The sequence below is a fragment of the Sander lucioperca genome, chromosome 3 (genome assembly GCF_008315115.2).
Source record: "Sander lucioperca isolate FBNREF2018 chromosome 3, SLUC_FBN_1.2, whole genome shotgun sequence".
Classification (NCBI taxonomy): Eukaryota; Metazoa; Chordata; class Actinopteri; order Perciformes; family Percidae; genus Sander; species Sander lucioperca.
Genome location: NC_050175.1, coordinates 34729583 through 34750602, shown reverse-complemented (window position 1 = coordinate 34750602; position 21020 = coordinate 34729583). Strand labels below are relative to the sequence as shown.

The 21020-nt window shown below is 40.7% G+C and overlaps 1 protein-coding gene across 1 annotated transcript in view; it reads left to right on the top strand.

Moving 5' to 3' along the window:
• LOC116045199 (ADAMTS-like protein 3) overlaps nucleotides 1-20478 on the top strand; it is a 297438-nt gene extending 276960 nt beyond the window's left edge. The window contains exons 21-32 of the mRNA XM_031292718.2: nucleotides 6965-7711; nucleotides 9583-9823; nucleotides 11334-11461; nucleotides 11985-12122; nucleotides 13019-13201; nucleotides 13333-13458; nucleotides 14102-14356; nucleotides 14975-15158; nucleotides 16386-16590; nucleotides 17058-17161; nucleotides 18917-19131; nucleotides 20063-20478. Of these exons, the coding sequence (XP_031148578.1) occupies nucleotides 6965-7711; nucleotides 9583-9823; nucleotides 11334-11461; nucleotides 11985-12122; nucleotides 13019-13201; nucleotides 13333-13458; nucleotides 14102-14356; nucleotides 14975-15158; nucleotides 16386-16590; nucleotides 17058-17161; nucleotides 18917-19131; nucleotides 20063-20181 (2645 nt within the window). The 3' untranslated portion in view covers nucleotides 20182-20478. The remainder of the gene's footprint in view (nucleotides 1-6964; nucleotides 7712-9582; nucleotides 9824-11333; nucleotides 11462-11984; nucleotides 12123-13018; nucleotides 13202-13332; nucleotides 13459-14101; nucleotides 14357-14974; nucleotides 15159-16385; nucleotides 16591-17057; nucleotides 17162-18916; nucleotides 19132-20062) is intronic.
• Nucleotides 20479-21020: the final 542 nt, after the last annotated feature.

Sequence of the window (21020 nt, the reverse complement as noted above, 5' to 3'; positions counted from 1 at the left end):
TAGAGCGCGCACCCATATAGAGGCTCAGTCCTCGACGCAGCAGCCACTGGTTCGGTTCCGACCTGCGGTCCTTTGCTGCATGTCGTTCCCCCTCTCTCTCCCCTTTCATGTCTAAAGCTGTCCTGTCAGAAATAAAGGCCTAAAAATGCCAAAAAAAAAATCTTTAAAAATAAAATAAAAAAGCAGATTCTGGAGAGATGATCATTCTTCCAAAATATATCCCCTCATTTGGCTTTCAATGGTGGTGTGCAGTGCTGTCTAACACATTGCTTAAGAATATACACTCACCTAAAGGATTATTAGGAACACCTGTTAAAGTTCACATTTTCTAATCAACCAATCACACGGCAGCTGCTTCAATGCATTTAGGGGTGTGGTCCTGGTCTAGACAATCTCCTGAACTCCAAACTTAATGTCAGAATGGGAAAGAAAGGTGATCTAAGCAACTTTGAGCGTGGCATGGTTGTTGGTGCCAGACGAGCTGGTCTGAGTATTTCACAATCTGCTCAGTTACTGGGATTTTCACCCACAACCATTTCTAGGGTTTACAAAGAATGGTCTGAAAAAGTAAAAACATCCAGTATGCTGCAGTCCTGGGGGGCGAAAATGCCTTGTTGATGCAAGAGGTCAGAGGAGAATGGGCCGACTGATTCAAGCTGATAGAAGATCAACTTTGACTCAAATAACCACTCGTTACAACCGAGGTAAGCAGCAAAGCATTTGTGAAGCCACAACATGCACAACCTTGAGGCGGTTGGGCTACACCAGCCGAAGACCCCACCAGGTACCACTCATCTCCACTAAAAATAGGGAAATGAGGCTACAATTTACACCAGCTCACCAAAATTGGACAGTTGAAGACTGGAAAATGTTGCCTGGTCTAATGAGTCTCGATTTCTGTTGAGACATTCAGATGGTAGAGTCAGAATTTGGTGTAAACAGAATGAGAACATGACTGGGAAGGCCATCATTTTTCATTCTCATCAACCCATTCAGTGGGCCCCTGTGCCCTGTAGGGAAGCGTCTGTATTTAATAATTTTCATTCATTCATTCTCCACGTACATTTCTCATTTATCACCCATCTGTATGTTTATTAGCTGCATCATGGGATTTCAGTAACAGACAACAATCATCCATGAGAAAAAGTAATTATGTAATTTGATATAATTTTTTTATGATTAACAATTTTAGTTTTAGTTAAACATGACACACAAAACATACAATTTGCAACATCAACAACCCCTCGTCATCACCTCCCCACCCAGACAAAAATCAAGTAAAGATAACACAGTAACCACAATATTTAAAACTAGGGCTGTCCATCAATTAAAAAATGTAATCTAATTAATTACATACTCTGTGATTAATTAATCTAAATTAATAGCATACATAATTGTTGCTGTGAAAGTATTTTAAATAATTCAATTCAAATGAATCAATGAATAATCAGCATTAGTGACATTAAAGTTAAAACAACTCTTTTTATTATTATTTTCAGCTTGTTTATTGCTAAGGCCATATGGTCAAAATTAAATGATTTAATAACAATGTAATAACTATAACAATTACTTATTTCACTAGTAAATTGCTGTTGAACGACAAAAACAACCAGCAGATGGGAAAAGGGCATTTAACAATAACTTTGAATGCACCACGAGGCTGTAGGTTACCAGTTTCAATGAACGCACCGTCTGTGTTTTTCCGACAACGGCAGCTGCAGACTGTTACATCCCAGTGTTGGAATCCTCTACAGTGAAATACAGTCACACTACACCGTTTAGCGTTAGCTGTCAGCATTTTAACTTTTTAGCGGTAGGCTAACGTTAGCTGCTGTCGAGTATAGTGTTAACTAGCGTCACATGCAGCGTTGTTTCTGTTGCCTGAAGCGCAGACATATCAGTGGCACCGAAATGAGGCACCGAAATCCAAGTTGCTATTTGGTCCGGTAGATACAGGTCGTTAAGGCACCAGTGGCGTATTAGCACTGGATTTCGGTACCCAACCCTATTCAGGAAGAACATTTTTATAAGTAAATGTTCCAATCAATGATCCAGGCAGCGCATTCTCGTCTCCCTCCTTCATTTTACAGTCTAATGGTGGCTAGAACGGCTCCGGGTCAAAGGTCAATTAAGGAATGGATTAATCTGCGTTATTTTTTTTAACGCGTTATTTTTTTTTCTCAGATTAATTAATCTAAATTAGTGCGTTATTTTGACAGCCCTATTTAAATCATAAAAACTATAAACCAAATAAACATACGTGTATGTTTGACAACACCATAAGCCCATCATACACGTCTTTCCACAGCACAAAGCTTCTTAGCAGCCCTCCAGAAAGTTCAGATACTTTCCCCATTTTCTAGTGTAGACATCCAGTCTGGCAAACCGTTTATATGGCATTTTGTCTGCCACCCATCTCACATCTCACTCCTGGATTGACAGCACCCCTTCATTCTTCCATCCTCCTTAAAAGAATCTGTCTGGCTATCATTAAACTAGTCTGGACCCAGCTTCTTATGTGCTTACCCACCCCGTTTAAGATTGACCCATCTCTCAGAACAAATCATCTTGGGCTGAATGGAACCTGGCTCCCTGCAATCCGACATAGGTTATCATGTATCCCGGACCTTATCGCAAATTTGATACAATTGATGATAATATTTTGTACTTTTGAATTATTAACTATTTATATATACAGTATAAGGGGGACTGGTGTCTGTGAGGAGCTATTGGTAAATACATGTAGTCTACTGCACATAAACTGAGACATTCAAAGGCAAACTAGCCAACGCAGAAGAATTACCTGTAGCTGACATTAGAACAACTTAATGAGCCTGCGACGTCTTCTCTCATAGATTTTTTCCTTTTTCATTTGTCATCTGGATTCCTCAAATACGACTGCATGTTGACATCTACGAAGTCAGCAGAAACCTTTTCTACTCGTTTCAATTGTCACACAAAACTCAAACTGCACCTAACTTTAAAACCCCCCACTGATAAATAACCCCCGTCTGAATGGGGTTTAAGGAGGCTTTTGTTAATTCCTATTTTCCATGTTTTTGTGTGTCTAAGTGACTAATGGGAACATCATTTTTTGAAATGAGTCCAGTATTGACTGCTGCAGCTGTGATACAGGATGCAATGTAACCACTCGGGGCATTTGTGCAACCAACGTCAGTTTGCTATTTTTGCCACTAACAGACTCAGATTATTATTTTAAGTGTTTTACAACAATATGAAAAGAATCCCTAAAGAGATAGACCTTTTTGTTAATGAGTAGGACCCTACATTACTGATAAATAACTCCCGTCTGAATGGGGTTCAAGGAGGCTTTTACTCTATTTAGTCATGAAAAAGGCTTTTTTTCTTCTTTTTTGTATTTCCACACAGTATTTTGTTACTTGAGGGAGGGATATGTCCTGGAAGTTGCTGGGAATAAAATCCTATAAAATACATGTGAGGGTAGTAGAAACCTGTAATGGCTTATATAAAAACACACCCATAGGAAACACAGTAAAATGTAGACATCCCACCAATCACCAATACATTTTAAGTATTAGTGTTCAAAAGTTTAAACATGCGACTGCCAAGATGAAGATATCCACCAGATTTGGCTAACTCAGACTGCTGTAACCTCATATTACAATACGATATACTTTATTGTCCCCTTAGGGAAATTAGTTTACAACAAAACAGGTTAGTTTGTGCATCAGTGAATTGGTCTACATGTTCACAGAGATTTATTTATTTATGATAATGTACTGTATCTAATTACACAAGGCAAATTTAGGACCAAGGTGAAATCATTTTAGGGAAAACTGCTTTTAATGCTGCTACACTTAACATTCATGGTGTTACTTTGTAGATATTACAATACATTTGGCAATTATATTAATGCTGTTGGACTTTAAAATCAGTGTAAGGGTTAGCGTAATATGTTTTGGCAGGGGAATATGGTGTTGGGGTGGTTTTATTGGCCGTTGGGCTGGTTTTGTCATAAAAACCTGGCAACTCTAGACTGAACTGAATGATAGTAGTGGTGCCAAGACCAGCGTGCACAATGACCAAAATCTGCTTAAAGCTATAGTGCGTAGTTTCTGTCTCCCCCATGAGGAATTCTAAGTAATAACAACAACACTGTCGGAGCATCCACATGATACGAGCCATCCGTGATCGTGCACCACCCCCACCCCTCCTCCACACAGTTGCTATTAGCCAAGGAGGACACGGAGGATTAAAAAAACACAATGGACTCTTCAGAAGAAGTAATGAGTAAAGAGTAATTATCTTGTATTTTTTATGTCCTCTTCGTCTCCAAAGCTGAACGCTGCTGTTTCCTTTCTCAGTGGTGACGTAAAACACTTCACTCGAGCTGCTTCTCGCGAATGTCGCCATACAGCACCATTTTCTAAACATAGCCATACTGAGAAATACAGAGTGACTTTTGTGGAGCTGATAGGCCCAATTAGCTTTTTATTAACTAATTTGGCAATGGCTTGAATGTAACGGATGTTCATAATTATAAAGTAGTTGCCCACTATAGTTTTAACCTCCTTAACCTTATATAAACACAATGTTTGAGGTAAAAGAGAAAAACACAAGACTGCAGTGTGTCCACTTCACTAACATACTGATGGATACCAAAGCCATTGGTCAGCAGGCTCATCCATCCAGTAATAATCACTATGGCCTTGACCTGCTCTCCCATTTTTCTGACCATGTTTAAACTAAGCAAGTTATCTGGCCCAGACCTAATCTCCCAATATTTTATCTGAGTTAATGATGTCAAATCTATTTGCCTGTTGCCCTTTCGCCCAGGAGTTCCAAAGAGAGAAGACGAGGGAAGTGTTTGCATTTTCTCATAGTCTAAGTATGACCATCAATCAGTATGGTTTACAATCCTCATTACTCACACTGACCCAAACTGCTTCTATTTGTCACGACTTATTCTGTGTAATGTGTTCAGCTGACATGTGTGACAGTGCGCAAATAAAGGTGTCACTCTGCTTGGCCCACGTCCCTCTTCAGGCTCTGTGGAATTCACTTAGCTTTCCTACTCAATGTTAAACATAGTACAGTTGTTTATAAATATATAAGGCCTCCTCGTTGACATAAGATGTATACCACCTGACCATAGGTCAGATTATTGATTGCATGTTTGTGCCCAGAGGTTCTGGGAAAGAGCCCTGAAAGAGGTTCTGTTTTACCATGTCTTTACTGTAAAATCTCATAATCATCAGGAACCAAATCTTTATTTGCAAATGTCGCAGAAAAACACCAACCCCGGGGTCTCCCATGGACTGTCCCCAAATCCATTAGGTATATGAGAATGTCAGAGGTTGATATAGTGTGAGGCATTTGTCTGAGTTGAATAAATACTGCAGTCTTGGAAGTCAAATTACAAGTACAATTGGGTGAGAGCCCTTGAGTCTTCCGAACATAGCGCTTGCAGGTCACTTGACCCATAATCATTTTAATTTAATGCAGGGTTTCCCCCAGTGTATTGCTAGCCTGGTGGCCCACCAGGCCTAAGTTGCCCCCCACCAGCCCTAAGTTGCTCCCCACCAGCCCCCCTTTTTTTTTACAACAACACACAAAAGTAGCACAATACTAAAATAAATACAGAAATAGGACTGTCTCATGTTTTCCAAAGTTAGCGGTTGTTCATACCCAGGACACAGTGCCAGATTACCGGGATTCATTAGCCAGCAAGAGTAACAGGGGCAGTAGCTCGGATGCACCTGTAATATATCCGTTCGTTCGTATGGGTTTGTATGGCGGGCAGACAGTGAAGTATAGCGACGTAAGCGGCCCACCTATACATACACACACCAAATAGGCTACCTCTGCAACATAGGCCGCTACAGCGACATCTCCCCCGGGAAAGGCTGATTAATTATTATTATTGGATCAGAGGCCTTCAATTTATCAGAGGAGCCTCTGAGAGTGAACTTTATTTTCTCGAGTTTAAAAAAAGATAAAGTGTCACCCACTGGGAATTAATTTTATATGCATTTTAAAGACGTAAACTACAGTTACAGTGGGACAGCTGAGTTGGAAACTTAGACATAGTCATATTAGTTCGCTTTTAGCACTGGCTTAATGTGGCACCCTATGGAATCTGCCTTATAGCTCTTTTAAATTCTCAATTTTGTGATTCCGTCCATGATTCTGTTATCACAGAAACTATTGGGCTCTACGTTAGTGCTGCTATCAGTCTGTGACTGGCCCTTGTCGAAAAAAAGACACTTGCCACCGGGCTAAACAACTTTTCTGGGGAAAACCCTGTAATGTCACTTTTTTACAGCGAACACTGTGGCCAAAAGGGTTTCCTGCTTTCTAACTACTAGACTCCACCAGGCACGCCTGCACTTTCCACTAAGCTCCGCTAAAATTACGTGCTGGGTGTATTTTTGACGAAGTGGGGCGAACAGGGAGTGGAAGGGCTAGAGCATCCAGTCAATTTTCAAAACAAACTCGCTGTGCAGACTCTCAATCGTATATCACATCACTACACATACATCTTTGATCCATGTTGTTCATAACTGGACAAAATGGAAGAAACTGTAGACTACTTACTTTTGTGGAGGACATGGGATTTAGTTATTGTTTTTTTACAGTATATTTTTAGTATCAGGAAATCCACTATTGATGTGTTTTTTTATAATGTTCAAATGTTAAGTATTATTGTTCTTTATTTAATTTTTTTATGCACTGTGGAATTGACTTTGGTTTTGAGTATCATGTACTTTTGGTGGTATCAGTACCGATTAAGATTTCAAAATTTCATGGAAGCTCAGTCACTCATTTTTTGTTGAAACAGTTGAATTATTTTTCTTTTCTACTGGACTTTCTTCTGACTCATTAAAAAAATAATTCAGATTTATGCATCAACTTGAAGAATTGTCTGCATTAAAAAAAAAAAAAAAAAACAGCCTCTCACTTTCTTTATTTACTCCGACAGAGCACAAGAAAGAGATGAGACCCAAAGAGACCCTGAAGGTTCTGGTGAAGAACCAAGTCAGACAGACGGTGAGACGTCCACCGAAGGCTAAAGGCTATGAGGCCGGAGTTAAACGGTGTCCACTGCTCATGGGTATGCACCGCATCTACATCCAGACCCGCAAGGAGAAGCGCCTCCACCTGACCGTTGGCGGCCACGCCTACCTCCTACCCAACACCTCGCTGGTCATCAAATGCCCAGTCAGAAGGTTCCCCAAAGCCTACATTCGCTGGCTCAAAGACGGCAGCCCCCTGCCCAGCTCCAGACGCCTGGGCGTCACCAAATCCGGCTCTCTGAAGATCCACTTTCTGGCTGCAGAGGACATTGGGGTGTACAAGTGTGTGGCTGGACCGGCCTCAGACATCTTCACCCTGCAGCTGATAGGTGGTGACAGAAGTTTAACTGGCAGAGAGTTCACTGCCAGTCCCGGTCCCAGCTGGGAGGAAATGCTCCCTAGCTGCCAAACGCACAACTCAAGCCTGATGCTGTTCCGGCCGGGGGTCAGTGTGTCTCTGCAGCCCCCTGGTGTCCAGGAGGAGGCCTGGCTGCAGCCACGACTGGAGGAGAGGCTATTTAATATCACCCTGCAGGCTGACAGAGGGGAGATCCAACAGGAGCAGGCCTCAGAACTCATCTCCTCACTGCTGAGCCACATGTCTGCTGCCCAGCTCTGGGCCAGGACTCCGCAGGGACCAGGAAAGGCCAAAGGTAACTAGAACTGCAGCTGCCAAGTAAATGTAAATGGACTGTATTTATATAGCGCTTTTCTAGTCTTAATGACTACTCAAATCGCTTTTACACAGTACAGGAACCAATCCCCATTCACACACATTCATACAGTGGTAGCCGAGGCTGCCATACAAGGTGCCACCTTCTCATCAGATAAACATTCACACACCGATGGCGCAGCATCGGGAGCAATTCAGGGTTCAGTGATGCCCAAGGACACTTCGACATGGACCTTCCGAATGGTAGGCGACCGCTCTACCACTTGAGCCACATGCTGTGCAGCAGCGTGTGTTTACCATTGAAGCTGTTGTTTAATGTAGGGCTGGGTATCGCCAATGATTTTCCGAATGGATTAGATTCCGTTTCACAGGGCACTGATTCAATTACATTTCAATATCAATTAGGTTAGGGAAATTTTAGTTACAATACCAATTTAACTTGGATATAAAAGAGATTCTCAGAGAACTTGTGCTGTCAGTTGCATAAACAAGAAACAAATATTTTTATAATGCACTAGGTTAGTTCACTACATCGCTGTTGAAAAGGCATACTGTATATTCAAAGATTGATTTCAGGATTTTATTTATCGATATCAGATCACTCAAACAAAGATTGTAATTGGATCATCGATTATTTGAACCCAGCCCTAGTAAAATACCTTGAGATGCTCTTCTTATTCTCTGTTAGACAAACTTCTTTGTTCTTCCACCACCTCATAATGTATACAGTGATGAATGTTTATGTCATTAATTGCATATTTTGATTTGCTTTAATTCAATTCAATTCAATTTTATTTATAGTATCAAGTCATAACAAGAGTTATCTCAAGACACTTTACATACGGATAAAGTAGGTCTAGACCACACTCTATAATTTACAAAGACCCAACAATTCCCCGAAGAGCAAGCATTTAGTGCAACAGTGGCGAGGAAAAACTTCCAAAAGTTTAAGGTGTTAAATTACTGCTTCATGATTTGCTTGTAAGAAGGACTTATAGTATGGCCTTTTATGAATCTTACTTTACTTTTTTAGATAAAAGTTGTCCATAAGTGATTTATAATAACAATTATAACAGTACACAAATATAAATTCATATAAGCATTCAACACATGAAAAGAAGACCCTTAACATTCTAAACATAACCAAGTAGTTTTGCGGTGTTTATTGTTTGTGTTTGTTCATATTTTACAAAGAGTTTAACCTGAGCCAGACCATACAAAGATAGCAATCACAACACATCCATACAGTGATAGTAGTATACAGCTGTTAAAACATAATAAAATATATGACACAATGGTATCGGATCGGTAGTCGGCATCGGCTGCAACGCAAGTTCAGGTATCGGAATCGGTAAGCAAAAAATGGTATTCGACCATTTCTAAAACTGAACCAAACTGCAACCAATACAACGAATGTTGTGAAACGGTTTTGGACAGAAAACGCTCCCTTGGTTTGTACTAGAGGAGAGGAATAAACAGCTTATATTGCCGTATGGTTTGGAGGACTTGTTGAGATGCACATATATATTGTAAATATGTTGACCACATGTTTCTCCTTACAATCAAGGCTATATGAGGCATGCAATAATACAGTCAAAGATATATTTACTTTTTCGATTAAATAAAAGCAGTCAATAATATGTACATGTATGGCCCTTGATGTGATTCTCTTTTTCCAGTTTGGTCCTTAGTAACATTGAGTTTGACACCCCTGATTTAATAGGATACCTTTTAATAAAAGGACGATATCTGTCCATGGTATTGGCAGATCAGCATATTGATCTTGGTCTCATTTCTAGGGATAGAACTTTTTGTTCCTTATGTTGTGTTTGTATCTGATTGGTCCCACAGACAGATTGGCCAACTTGTCTGAGCGCTCTTCATTGGAGACGGTTGGGAGTAGAGCAGTGATCATCAGACAGCAGCAGAGCCTTCAACTGAGTCTTCAGAAGAACATCAACATCAGCATTGGACACAGCGCCCTCCTGACCAACACTACCCGATCACTGACCATACTCTGTCCTGCACGGGGCTTCCCGCCTCCCAAAATCAGCTGGACCAAAGATGGAGCTCTGTTGCAGCACAATGACAGGTAACACACTGGAGTACTGCTGACATACCAGTCAAAATACTTAGGTTGCATCCGAAATCGCATCCTCTGCACTATATACTCAACATGTATACTATCGTTCAACATATTTTTGTGTAAATACACAAGATGTATCTTTTTTTACCAATGTTCAAAGTGAAGCATGACTTGCTGTCAGTCACTGGAATTGGCTTTTTCTAAGTGCATCCATGTAGTGCTGATTATGCACGCTGACATCACCAAAACTGTCCAATGAATGAGTTTCCCAAGGGCGTAACTTTGGGTTCAACCTTGGGGGGGTTGAGATCTCCACTTTTGAGCAAAATTGAAATTTTGAACATCAAATACTTCATTTTCTGCATTCTGGCGAATCTTTCTGCAACAATTTGTGCCTTTTCTGCATCAAGTTATTCTGCACATGTCTTTATTGATTTATGTAAAGGAAATTATAATAGGTTTTTGGGGTGGGTTGCACTGGCCAGTTTTGATTATTGGGGGGCTGTAACCCCCGCCATTTCCCCTTTAAATTACGCCTATACCTGTCCATTACTTGTCTACTGCTCTTGGTTCGTTTGTAATAGTTCTATGTCAACACAAATTAAACCACAGCTAAACGAGTAGTCCGTGGAAAGAGAAACACTCATAATACATACAATATATACAAATATATTTTCACTGCAGGAATATTTTGTCCTACTGCTGTGGTTGCAGAGAAATTTTAATTAAAGGGGGCATTTCATGCTCATTTTCAGGTTTATACTTGTATTTTTGGGATATTACTAGAACATGTTTACATCTATTTAATGTTACTGTCTGTCTGAAACACTTGTTTTAGCACCTGCCTCTTTAAGCTCCCCTCCTGAAAAAAGCCTAGTCTGCTCTGATTGGTCAGCGTTTCCGGGTCTTCCACAGTTTAGAAATATGCAGTGGGAACACAACAACGACTGTAATAATTCAAGTATTAAAACTAAATTTTGAAACAGGGCCCCTGTACCAGACAGGGCCACATCATTCGGTAACAAAGCAGGATCAACTTACTTAATATTGTGCTTACTTAGGCCTAGTTATTCAAAACATCTACTGATGCACAGTGACCCTAAGACCTTTGGGGCCATGGGGCTTCTGAGTTGACTGCTTTGCTCAGTTGTTAATCCAGCCTTGACCAGACAGAGAAAGAACTCTCTTAGCCTTTTGGTCATGATTATACTGATATCACTGTCACAGACGTGGTGCAATCAATGCCAATTATTTATGGTAAGATTGATTCTGACTTTTTTTGTGATTGTCTGACAATTCTGCCCACTTCACATAGTGATTGGCCAGATCTGCAGAGATGCAAAAGTAGGCATCGTTTGAACACAAATACTTCCATCACTTTTGGTGTGTACAAGATGTGTGTGAGAGTCCCTTAACCAAGCCACTTCCTCTGTTTCTGTACTGCAAGCTATTATTTTTTTTGTCCTACTCTATGTGCCAAGAAAATAAAAACATTTTTTCCCCTGTGTGTCTGCAGGGTATCCTGGGATATCTCCGAAGGACTCCACATCCTTCAGCCCCGAGCGTTTGACAGAGGCCAGTACAAGTGCACAGCTGCCAACACACACGGCTCAGACTCCGAGACATCTCAGCTGTTGGTGGCAGGTGTGTCCTTACCTTTAGATACGTTGGTCTCACGTGTCATTATTATACATATCTTCCATAATGTGTCACTGCAGTACATTTTTTATATGTTTAAAATAAATCACATGGACCTAAAATTAAGTTTATTTGTATAGCACAACTTTATGCAATGAATATCACATACAGCCCCCACTTTCACAATGAGCCTTCCGGCTTTACTATGAGAATATGTATAGAGGGCATACAGAGATAGTTCTGTGGAGCTGATAGTCTTAATTAGCTTTATAGCAACTAATTTTGGCTTGAATGTAACAGACGTTTATTAATATCAAAAAGTTATGCACTAAAGCTTTAAGTGTGAACTCCCACCTAAAGTCTTTGTGAGGCTGTAGGCACAGCGGTGCTTGGAACCAAATGTGAATGTCAGCATGGAAACATGCTCACAATGACAATGCTAAGATAGATAGATAGATAGATAGATCTAACATTTTCAAATTCATTACGGCATGACTGACTGAGTCTTTCTCTGTGTGTGAAACTTCAGCGCCTCCATCCATCGCGGTTTCATGGAGGAATGTTTCCGACCATGGCTTTGTGTTGGGCCACAGCTTGAGGACCAAGGTGGGGGGACGACTCAGTGTTCGCCCGGGGGCCAATCTTACGCTGGACTGCCCCGTCACCGGTAGGTCACAATTAGGGCTGACGTCTCCAGATCAGTTGGTCGATATGTTCTTGTACGACCAAATTCTCTTTGGTCAGACAATAGCCTGGTGTTACTTACATAAGGCCACCTATCCATCAAAGCATTTCTCCCAGCTAAAAATACCAGGAGCTCTTCTGGAAACACCCAGCTGGTAGTGCTAGAGTGCTTTGGTGGCGTGAGGATGTGACAGTTGGTCTTTGTGTCATTTGTCCCGCCCTTCACTGTGATTGGAAGGCTGGGTAAAAAGTGTCAGTGACGAACGCAGCGTTTTACCCAAAGTTAAACATTTTCAACTCTCTGCGACCACCAGAATGTAATGGATAAAAACATTCATTAGATGATTCCAGGATGAGGTAGAATTGATCAACTGAATCACTTAGTCAGTTTCTTTTTTGGCATAAACAACATCCTTTTTGACCTCAGGATCATTTTATTCTGGAGGTTCTCTCAAACCATCTTGATTGGTATGCCAAGCTCTACTGGTTGCCCCCTGGTGTACTGCTCCAGGAGATAAATACAGTATCATCTGTCTTTGCAGAGGGTAACACATTTGCATTTAGGAGGGGAGCTAGAAATAAATAACAGTACAAATAATTACAGGGTACATACAGGGGACCAACAGGCTTAACCTATATGTTTTTTTGGAATAAAAAATAAGTCAGATTGTGTGTGGGACTTTTAAAATGTGATATATTGACTTTAATTGTGCACACATTGAAGAGTAAAACTATAATAGCAACAACTTGTACTTACATACATGTCTCTCTATCGGTATCCAGTTAGTATTTATTGATACCCTATACTAAATAATTACACTGTACTATGGGCCTGTAATCAAACTTTTTCCTGGTGCCCCTGTGTTGTCTGTGTGTCAGGCGTTCCTCAGCCCACAGTGACGTGGAACAGAAAGGATGGAGTATTAGATGCCGGTGCTGTTTCCCTGCCCTCTGGATCACTGTGGATCACAAATGTTTCTCTGCACCACCAAGGCACCTACTCCTGCACCGCCACCAACGCCATAGGAAGGTCCACTGCTTCTACTGTCCTGCAGCTCTACGGTGGGTTCACACACAAAGTGTACAACACTTTTCATCAAATACCGCAAATAAGGAAAAACTGTTCATATTGATCGTGGTTGTGTGTGTGTGTGTGTGTGTGTGTGTGTGTGTGTGTGTGTGTGTGTGTACAGGTCCATACCCTGCTGGAGGAAGCAGGCTTGTCCCAGTCTCACAAGAGCTGAACAGGAGAAGGGTCCTGATGGCGTCCCACCGGGGAACCAGTGTCTTTATCAAGCCTGGCCACATTCTACGTATAGGTACTCACACAAGCACACATACCAACACAGCCTGCACGTCCTCATGTACAAACAGTAGCAGACAAACTAAACCACATTCACCTCCGTTTTACTTTACCATGTGGTGACAGAAAATCTCAGAGACAAATGTTTTAAAACCCCGGGGACATTAAAACACAATTATCTGCAGTACCACTCAGGCTGTTCTCATCAACCATTCGTACGGTACATATAGCTACCAAAAGTAATGAACTGCAATTCGTATGTATTCCTCGTATTTATAACTGTACTCTATTCACTACATTGACTACTGCTCAGATCACAAAGGGCTTTCAAGTGGGGGAGTGGAGTTATTGTGCCGGAAGAAAACCGAAGACTTTCACCATGTCCCTGGAGTACTACTGAAGCCATGGGACTGGTGTTTTAAACCAAACCACAATTAAAATGGATGCAGCAGAACCAGAGATGTTGTCTTTTTTATTCCACAAGTTCTTCTCTGTTATAACCTGGTGCCTCTATTACCCACAATGTAATCTCAAAACGGTGTACACGTCCATGCAGTAGTACTCCCTAACACCTGTAAACAGAGTTCCTCTTGAAGTATTTCCATCAGTCCATTAACATGTTTAATGTTTACATTCAGTCTGCTTCTGTATTTGGCCAGGCTGTCCAGTCGTTCCTGACCACAAAGTTCCCGTGCGGTGGGACTACAACAACCAGTTCCTGAAGGAAGTTTCAGGTCCAACCCAGACCCAGAGTCAGGGTCAGGATTTGGGTCTGCAGTACAGGATGTTGGTGGGAGGCCGTGTGCTTGAAGTCAACACTCTCCAGGTAAAGTTCTCTGGGCGGTACCAATGCCAGACCCTGATCAACAGCACCCGACCCATGCTGTCTGCCTGGATACACGTTCACACTGAAGGTGAGTGTTAGGCTGATCTGCATGCATGAGGGTAGTTTATATAAAACCAGTTTTTTCCCTAGGTTTGTGGAAGACTTGGGTGCGCATATTTGGCGGGGGTTTAGGGGTCTTTCCTTAAAAAAATGTGATGTTTTTCAATAAATAAAATATGCAATTGGACCATTATTATTACCATATCTGTGTTTAAAACATTGGAAAAGCATGAGCAGATAATAAATAATTAACAATCAAAAAACATAAAGACAAAACTTGCTAAAGAAGTTCAATTCAATCTTTTCGTTAGTTTGATGCTTTTTCCACTGTTTTTGGCACTATGTTTGATTCCTGCATATACCCTGACTCAGTGCATCAGTGTCTTTAGTTTTCTTTTATGCGTTATACAGTGCCTCTGCCAGCTGTCTCCGCTTTGCCTCAGGCAGTTTCTTACCTGTAAGGTGGGCAATTCAAAATCTGAAATAAAAATTTGAGAACCTGTGCAGAACTCTCATGTACACTTAGATTGGCAAATCCTTGGATGGCGGTAAAAGCTGTTTGTTTCCCTATAGTGTTCTGAAATCTTCTTTCTGTTGTTGTTTCCTTGATCCTACGGATGTGGGTGTTGTATCTTTGGGTCCACAGAGTTTGGCTGGCGGTTTGGAGACTGGACCACATGCAGTGCTTCCTGTGGGAACAGAGGCACTTGGCTGCGGAGGATACGCTGTGTCACTCTGGATGGAAAGGATGTTCAGCCCACCATGTGTCAGCACATACCGAAACCCATCACTTCCCCAGTCCCCTGCAACAGACAGGACTGCCCCCCGAGGTACACTCACCTGTAGATATCAACCCGATTCTCCACTGGGCTGTGCTGCGTTACGGCTTTGCCGCAGTTTTGTTCCGTCCTCCGCCACGCACCATACCACACCGGGAGCGTTTCAGAAGCGAGTGTTTTGCCTGCCCGACAGATTTTATTGTTTATTGTTGATTTAAGTACTATACAGAACAATCACTTATTTATTAAGCTGGTATCTACCTTCCACTCCAGGCACTCCTACAGTTAAACTCCATGCCTTCTCTTTTCTGGTGTTGTCTTTATAAAAAAGATCTGTGATGTCGTATTATGTTTTACAACCTCCAGGATGAATCTTTCGTTGTCTGTGGTGTTGTAAAGCAGATGTATATGATATTGGGGGGTGTCTTCTGGTAAATTGACAGAATAGTCTTACTGTTTTACTTCCTGCCCGGCTGTCTGAACGCCCCGCTGCTCGCGTGAAAATTTACCTGGCGCGTATCTTTAGCGGAGAGGAGAGTCGCTTCTGGGAGGCTTCCCAAACACAGCGCAGACGCACCCGGTGGAAAAAGGGGTCAGGGTGTCATTCTGACAGCAGATCATAAGATGAGTTCTGAAACACAGCCAGCTCCTGGCACGGGAATATGGGAGACTAAGAAATAATAATACAAAATTTAATTTAATTAAAAAAAATACATTATTGAAAAAAGCAATGCAGTCATATGTAAGACTGAGGAGGCCCCTAGTCCAGTGGATTCCAAGATTATTTGTATTAGACCAGCTGTATTCACAAATGCAATTGAAAATCAGACATCTCAAAAAAGAATTTGATTTATCGTTGTGTTTCTTAATTTACACACACACACACACACACACATCTATATATATATATATATATATATATATATATACAAAGATACAATATATAATTTGTAAGGGAAATTTAAAGGAGAATTGCCTAAAAACCTTCCAGGGGTTTTTAAAATGCCAGCCTCCGGGCAACATATTACAGGAAATAATCATGTCAGTGTAATCTATACACAATTTGCTTCAAGAACACTGAATCATAATACATGCAAATATAGCACCATCATTAATAGACTAGAGGCATGCATTCAATGTGACATGGTGTAGAGTCCTCACCATATATATATATATATATATATATATATATATATATATGTAGCAATTCACAGGCCGAGCTATCTCCCATTTTGAAAGTTATGTATCTGTATTTCTTGTGTCTGGTCATAATTCCAGATGGTCGGTATCAGAGTGGTCAAAGTGCTCAACGTTGTGTGGAGGAGGCTGGAAACAGAGGCAGTTGTCCTGTCAGCAGCTGGATGCCAGAGGTGCAGTGAGGACTCTGACAGCAGCGGCCTGTGAGAGGACAAGCCGGCCCACAGACACGGAGCAGTGCACTGCCAATAACTGTCCAACCTGGGTAACCAGTGCATGGGGAAAGGTACATTCAAACACAATTAAAGCTTTAGCGTAACTTTTTGATAATAATAAACGTCCGTTACATTCAAGCTATTGCCAAATGAGTTGATACAAAGCTAATTGTATCAGCTCCATACAACTCTCTCTGTATTTCTCAGTATGGCTATGTTCAGAAGATTGTGTCATCCAGCGACTTTCGCACACAAAAAATCAAGTGAAGATAATTACCTCTTCTAAAGAGTCCATCATGTTTTTTTAATCCTCCGTGTCCTCCTTGGCTACTAGCAACTGTGTGGAGGTGGGGTGGGGGTGGTGCGCGATCACTGAAGGCTTGTATTATGTGAATGCTTCAACAGTTTTGTTGTCATTAGAATCAGAATTCCTCATGTGGGAGACAGAAACTATGCACTATAGCTTTAAACATGGGTGCGTGTCACACAATTTAGCAAATGCATTGTTAAGTGTCAACTTCATGTTCCTGGATTTCAGTGTTCAGGGAGGTGTTTAGGCCCCACCACCACTCTACAGAAGAGATCTGTCATCTGCCAACATGCCAACGGCTCCTCATACACAGACTGTGATCTCAGGGACAGGTATACACACACATTATAACACAATGAAAATTACTATACTGTATTACCATCACAACTAGTAAATGTAAATGGGCTGTATTTATATAGTGCTTTCTAGTCTTAACGACTACTCAAAGTGCTTTTATATAGTACAGGAACCAATCACCATTCACACACACATTCATACACATTCATACACTGGTAGCCGAGGCAGTCATACAAAGTGCCACCTGCTCAGGGGTTCAGTGTGCCCAAGGACACTTCAAGATGGGACTGTAGGGCCAGCTATAGAACCAGCAACCTTTTGATTGGTAGGCGACTGCTCTACCACCTGAGCCACAGCCGCCCCACCTAGTGGCCATGATAAGCATTTTGTACACAGTATGCAACTTGTGTTATAGTGTAGAGATCTTCAACTGGGGGTCTGGGATCCCTAGGGAGTCCTCAGAGTTAGGGGGGCTACCAATTTATTCAATTTTTGAAAGATTTTTCTAAATTGAAAAAGTCTGAACATGAATGCAACATATTATTAGCAAATATAAATCAGCCTATTCGTAAAAAACATTGATGATAGGCTTACTGGCCTATAGGTAAGGTAGTCACTAAGGTTTAATATGCAACTTTCTACTTTTCTACAATATATGTAGTATGGGGTCCCTGATCCGTCTCTCTTTCAGTTAAGGGGTCCTTGGCTTAAAAAACGTTGACGATCCCTGTTATAGTAGAATGTGGATAAATCAGAAAGCTATGCAGTATTTTTTTGCCAGTTGCTAACACATAGCTAACATTAGCTTGCTAACAGCTAACTTGTCCTCTCTGGTAGACAAACGGTTCTAAAATAATCCTTTGATGTGCTTAAATCTGATGTTTTTAGCTAGCTACATAGGACATGGCTTTCAGAGTATGACGCGAGGCGCTCTGTCTCTATAGATCCGGGCTAACTATTTCCCCCTGCTTCCAGTCTTTATGCTAAGCTAGGCTAACCCTGTCCTGACTCCAGCTCTGCTTAACCCTTCGGGTCACATTGGCCCGTTTTAAATTTTTGTTTTATATCAGAAAATATTGGACGTAGAAATAAGCGCTGAAAATGTGTAGAAGAAAAATTAAAAAATGTAAAACATTGGAAAAAGCAAAAACAAATTGTGAAAAAAAGACGTCACAAATGTCAGAAAAAAAATGTTTTTTTCAAGGTTGAAGGGAAGACAACACAAGGGTTTAACACACAGACATGACATTGATATTGATTTTCTCATCTCATTCATGGGGGAAAATTATTTATTTCCCAAAATGTAGAGTGATTGCTTTAATAAGCAACAATATGTGTCCCTGATTATCGAAAAATATGTTCAATATGCTTTAAACTCTTAATGGTTTTGCTACAGTAATTTCTTATTATAACCATGGAAAGAAAACCGATGTGGCTTGGTGGTTTTTCTTTACCCGTTAGCCTCCAGAGGGTGTGATGATATGATGAGATCTTCAACTATCTAGGGAGGACCCGGGACATGTATGCATGTATTTTTTTTAAAACGACAAAAACGTCAGAAAAATTGTCGAAACTAAAACTTGAAAAAAGAGACAAAAGCGTCACAAGGTGACAAATGTCAGGAAAAGACAAAGACAAAAACTTTGAAAAAAGTGCCAAAGACTTTTAAAAAATGGCCAAAACATTTTTGAAAAAGGAGACAACCCCCCCATCACCCACCTTAATTACACCTATGGCCACAGTAATGAATGTGTAGCACTAGAAACCAAACTAATACTGCTGTCTTTCAGGCCTACATCAGTACGCAACTGTTCCTCTAACCTGTGTGACGTCCAGTGGCGTCCCGGTGCGTGGCGGGCGTGCACGGTAGTCTGTGGGAGTGGCTTTCAGTCCCGCAGGGTGGACTGTGTTCACCGCAGGAGTGGCAGGACTCTGGCTGAGCAGCACTGTGCCTGGCTCCAACGGCCCTCCGCCTGGCAGCACTGCAACACCACCAACTGTGCGAGTAAGTCACAGTGTGTGTGTGTGTGTGTGTGTGTGTGTGTGTGTGTGTGTGTGTGTCACCACAAATACTCAGCTGTTTAATATCCCCTTAGTTGTAGATTTTGAGATTTTAAAATGTGAGATTTTGTAATCAAGAAACTTTTTTTTATGGATTTAGCTGTTAAATAGTGTACAGTTCTCTCAGAACTGCTAAAATCTTACTGAGTGAAAATCCATTTAAACCCAAGTAAATACTAGTTTATTTTTGGAAACTTTTTTTTCCATTTTTATGTATCTGCATGCTTGCCTGTTACTTCCAACTACACAAAAAGACACATTTTTACATTTGTGCATGTTCGGCTGACCTGCTATTCACTGACAAAAGTTACACTAGTAATTCATTAGAAATAGGAAATACAGTAACAGAATCTGGATTTTTACCATTTCATCAGTTGGTTTTTTTAAGCCTCCGTTTTTTGCAATTCAATAAACAGTTTGGCGCCCACTTCCTGTTCATAAACTCACTTATTACTGCCAAACAGTTTCTGATTTCTGTTTCCAGTTTATATTTGATCAGTACTGCCTAGTGCTACAGTTTAATCTGAGTTCGGACTGAGTATATAATACATAATACATCTATAGTATATAATACATCTATAGTAACAGCTTTCTAGCCAGAAAAAGCAGATGCTGTTTCGCTGGGTGATGAGCACAGAGAGGGCGGTGGCCAGATAGATGGAAGTTGTTGTTATGATACAAAGCTGGTTAAAAATCGGCAAAGTATCTTCTTAATTAATACCAAATTACACATTCAATTCCAGGAAACATGTTAAGTTACATTAGAATGTGTCAAGGAAATTATTAAAAGACTATGGGACTTCTAAAGTGAAACATTGACAACAATTACATTGATTTTCTTCAGTGATTACATGGACTGTTTTGTTCCCATGCAGGTGAATGCAAGGACACAACTCAGTACTGCAGCGTGGTGAAGAGGCTGAAGCTGTGCTACCTGGACATGTACAAGCAGAGATGCTGTGGGTCCTGTTCACAGGATCCCAACTCCACCTAGTGGCAGCGAGCCGTTATAACCACACATTGCATTTTGTAAAAACAGATGGACTACATGAGTCGAATGAGTAAAATACTGAAAGGACACCGTCTATGAGTGGAAGCTTCAAAATGCACATATTTAAACAGGAAAAGCTTCAGTCCAATTATTTCACTTCCTAAAAGGAACCTGAACAGAGCCTTAAAAGGCTGGAAGGATAAAGGGGCTTTACCTTCTGAATTTGGACCCAAACTCCTAATATGAAGACAAGTGTTCACTATGTGGATCAAATGGAGTTTTTGGACTTTCCTTCAAAAACTGAACATTTACTTTACAATGACATTCATTCATTATATTCCTTTTTGGCAATGCAGCCAAAAAGAAATGTAACAATGTTTATTGTAGAACGCGTACCACTACTCTCCTGTAAACAAGACTTAGACTGAGGTACTGGTTTGCAGGTATACATCCGCCAGTCATGTTAATTGAGATTCATCGAATCAGTAGCTACATAAAAAGCCTACAAATCTTGTAGTCCTACTTTTACATACACATACTCTTCACATTTTCCTTTATTTATTTGTGTAATTGTTCAAAAATTGTTTTTATGAAGTTATTCATATAAAATATAAAAGCAAAATTTAACTTACAACTTGGGTCTAATTTTCTTAGTTTTGACCATAATTTCTACTCTCCGAATTGCTGAGATCTGGCAACAGAGCAACATTGCTACACAAGAAGTCAGACAGCTTGTTAAACCACTTTATTTTGAGGTAAATATAAGAAGTGAGTATCCAATAATATTACAAGTGATGGAAATGATGACCAAAACTGCAAAAATAAGACCAAAGTTGTAGTAA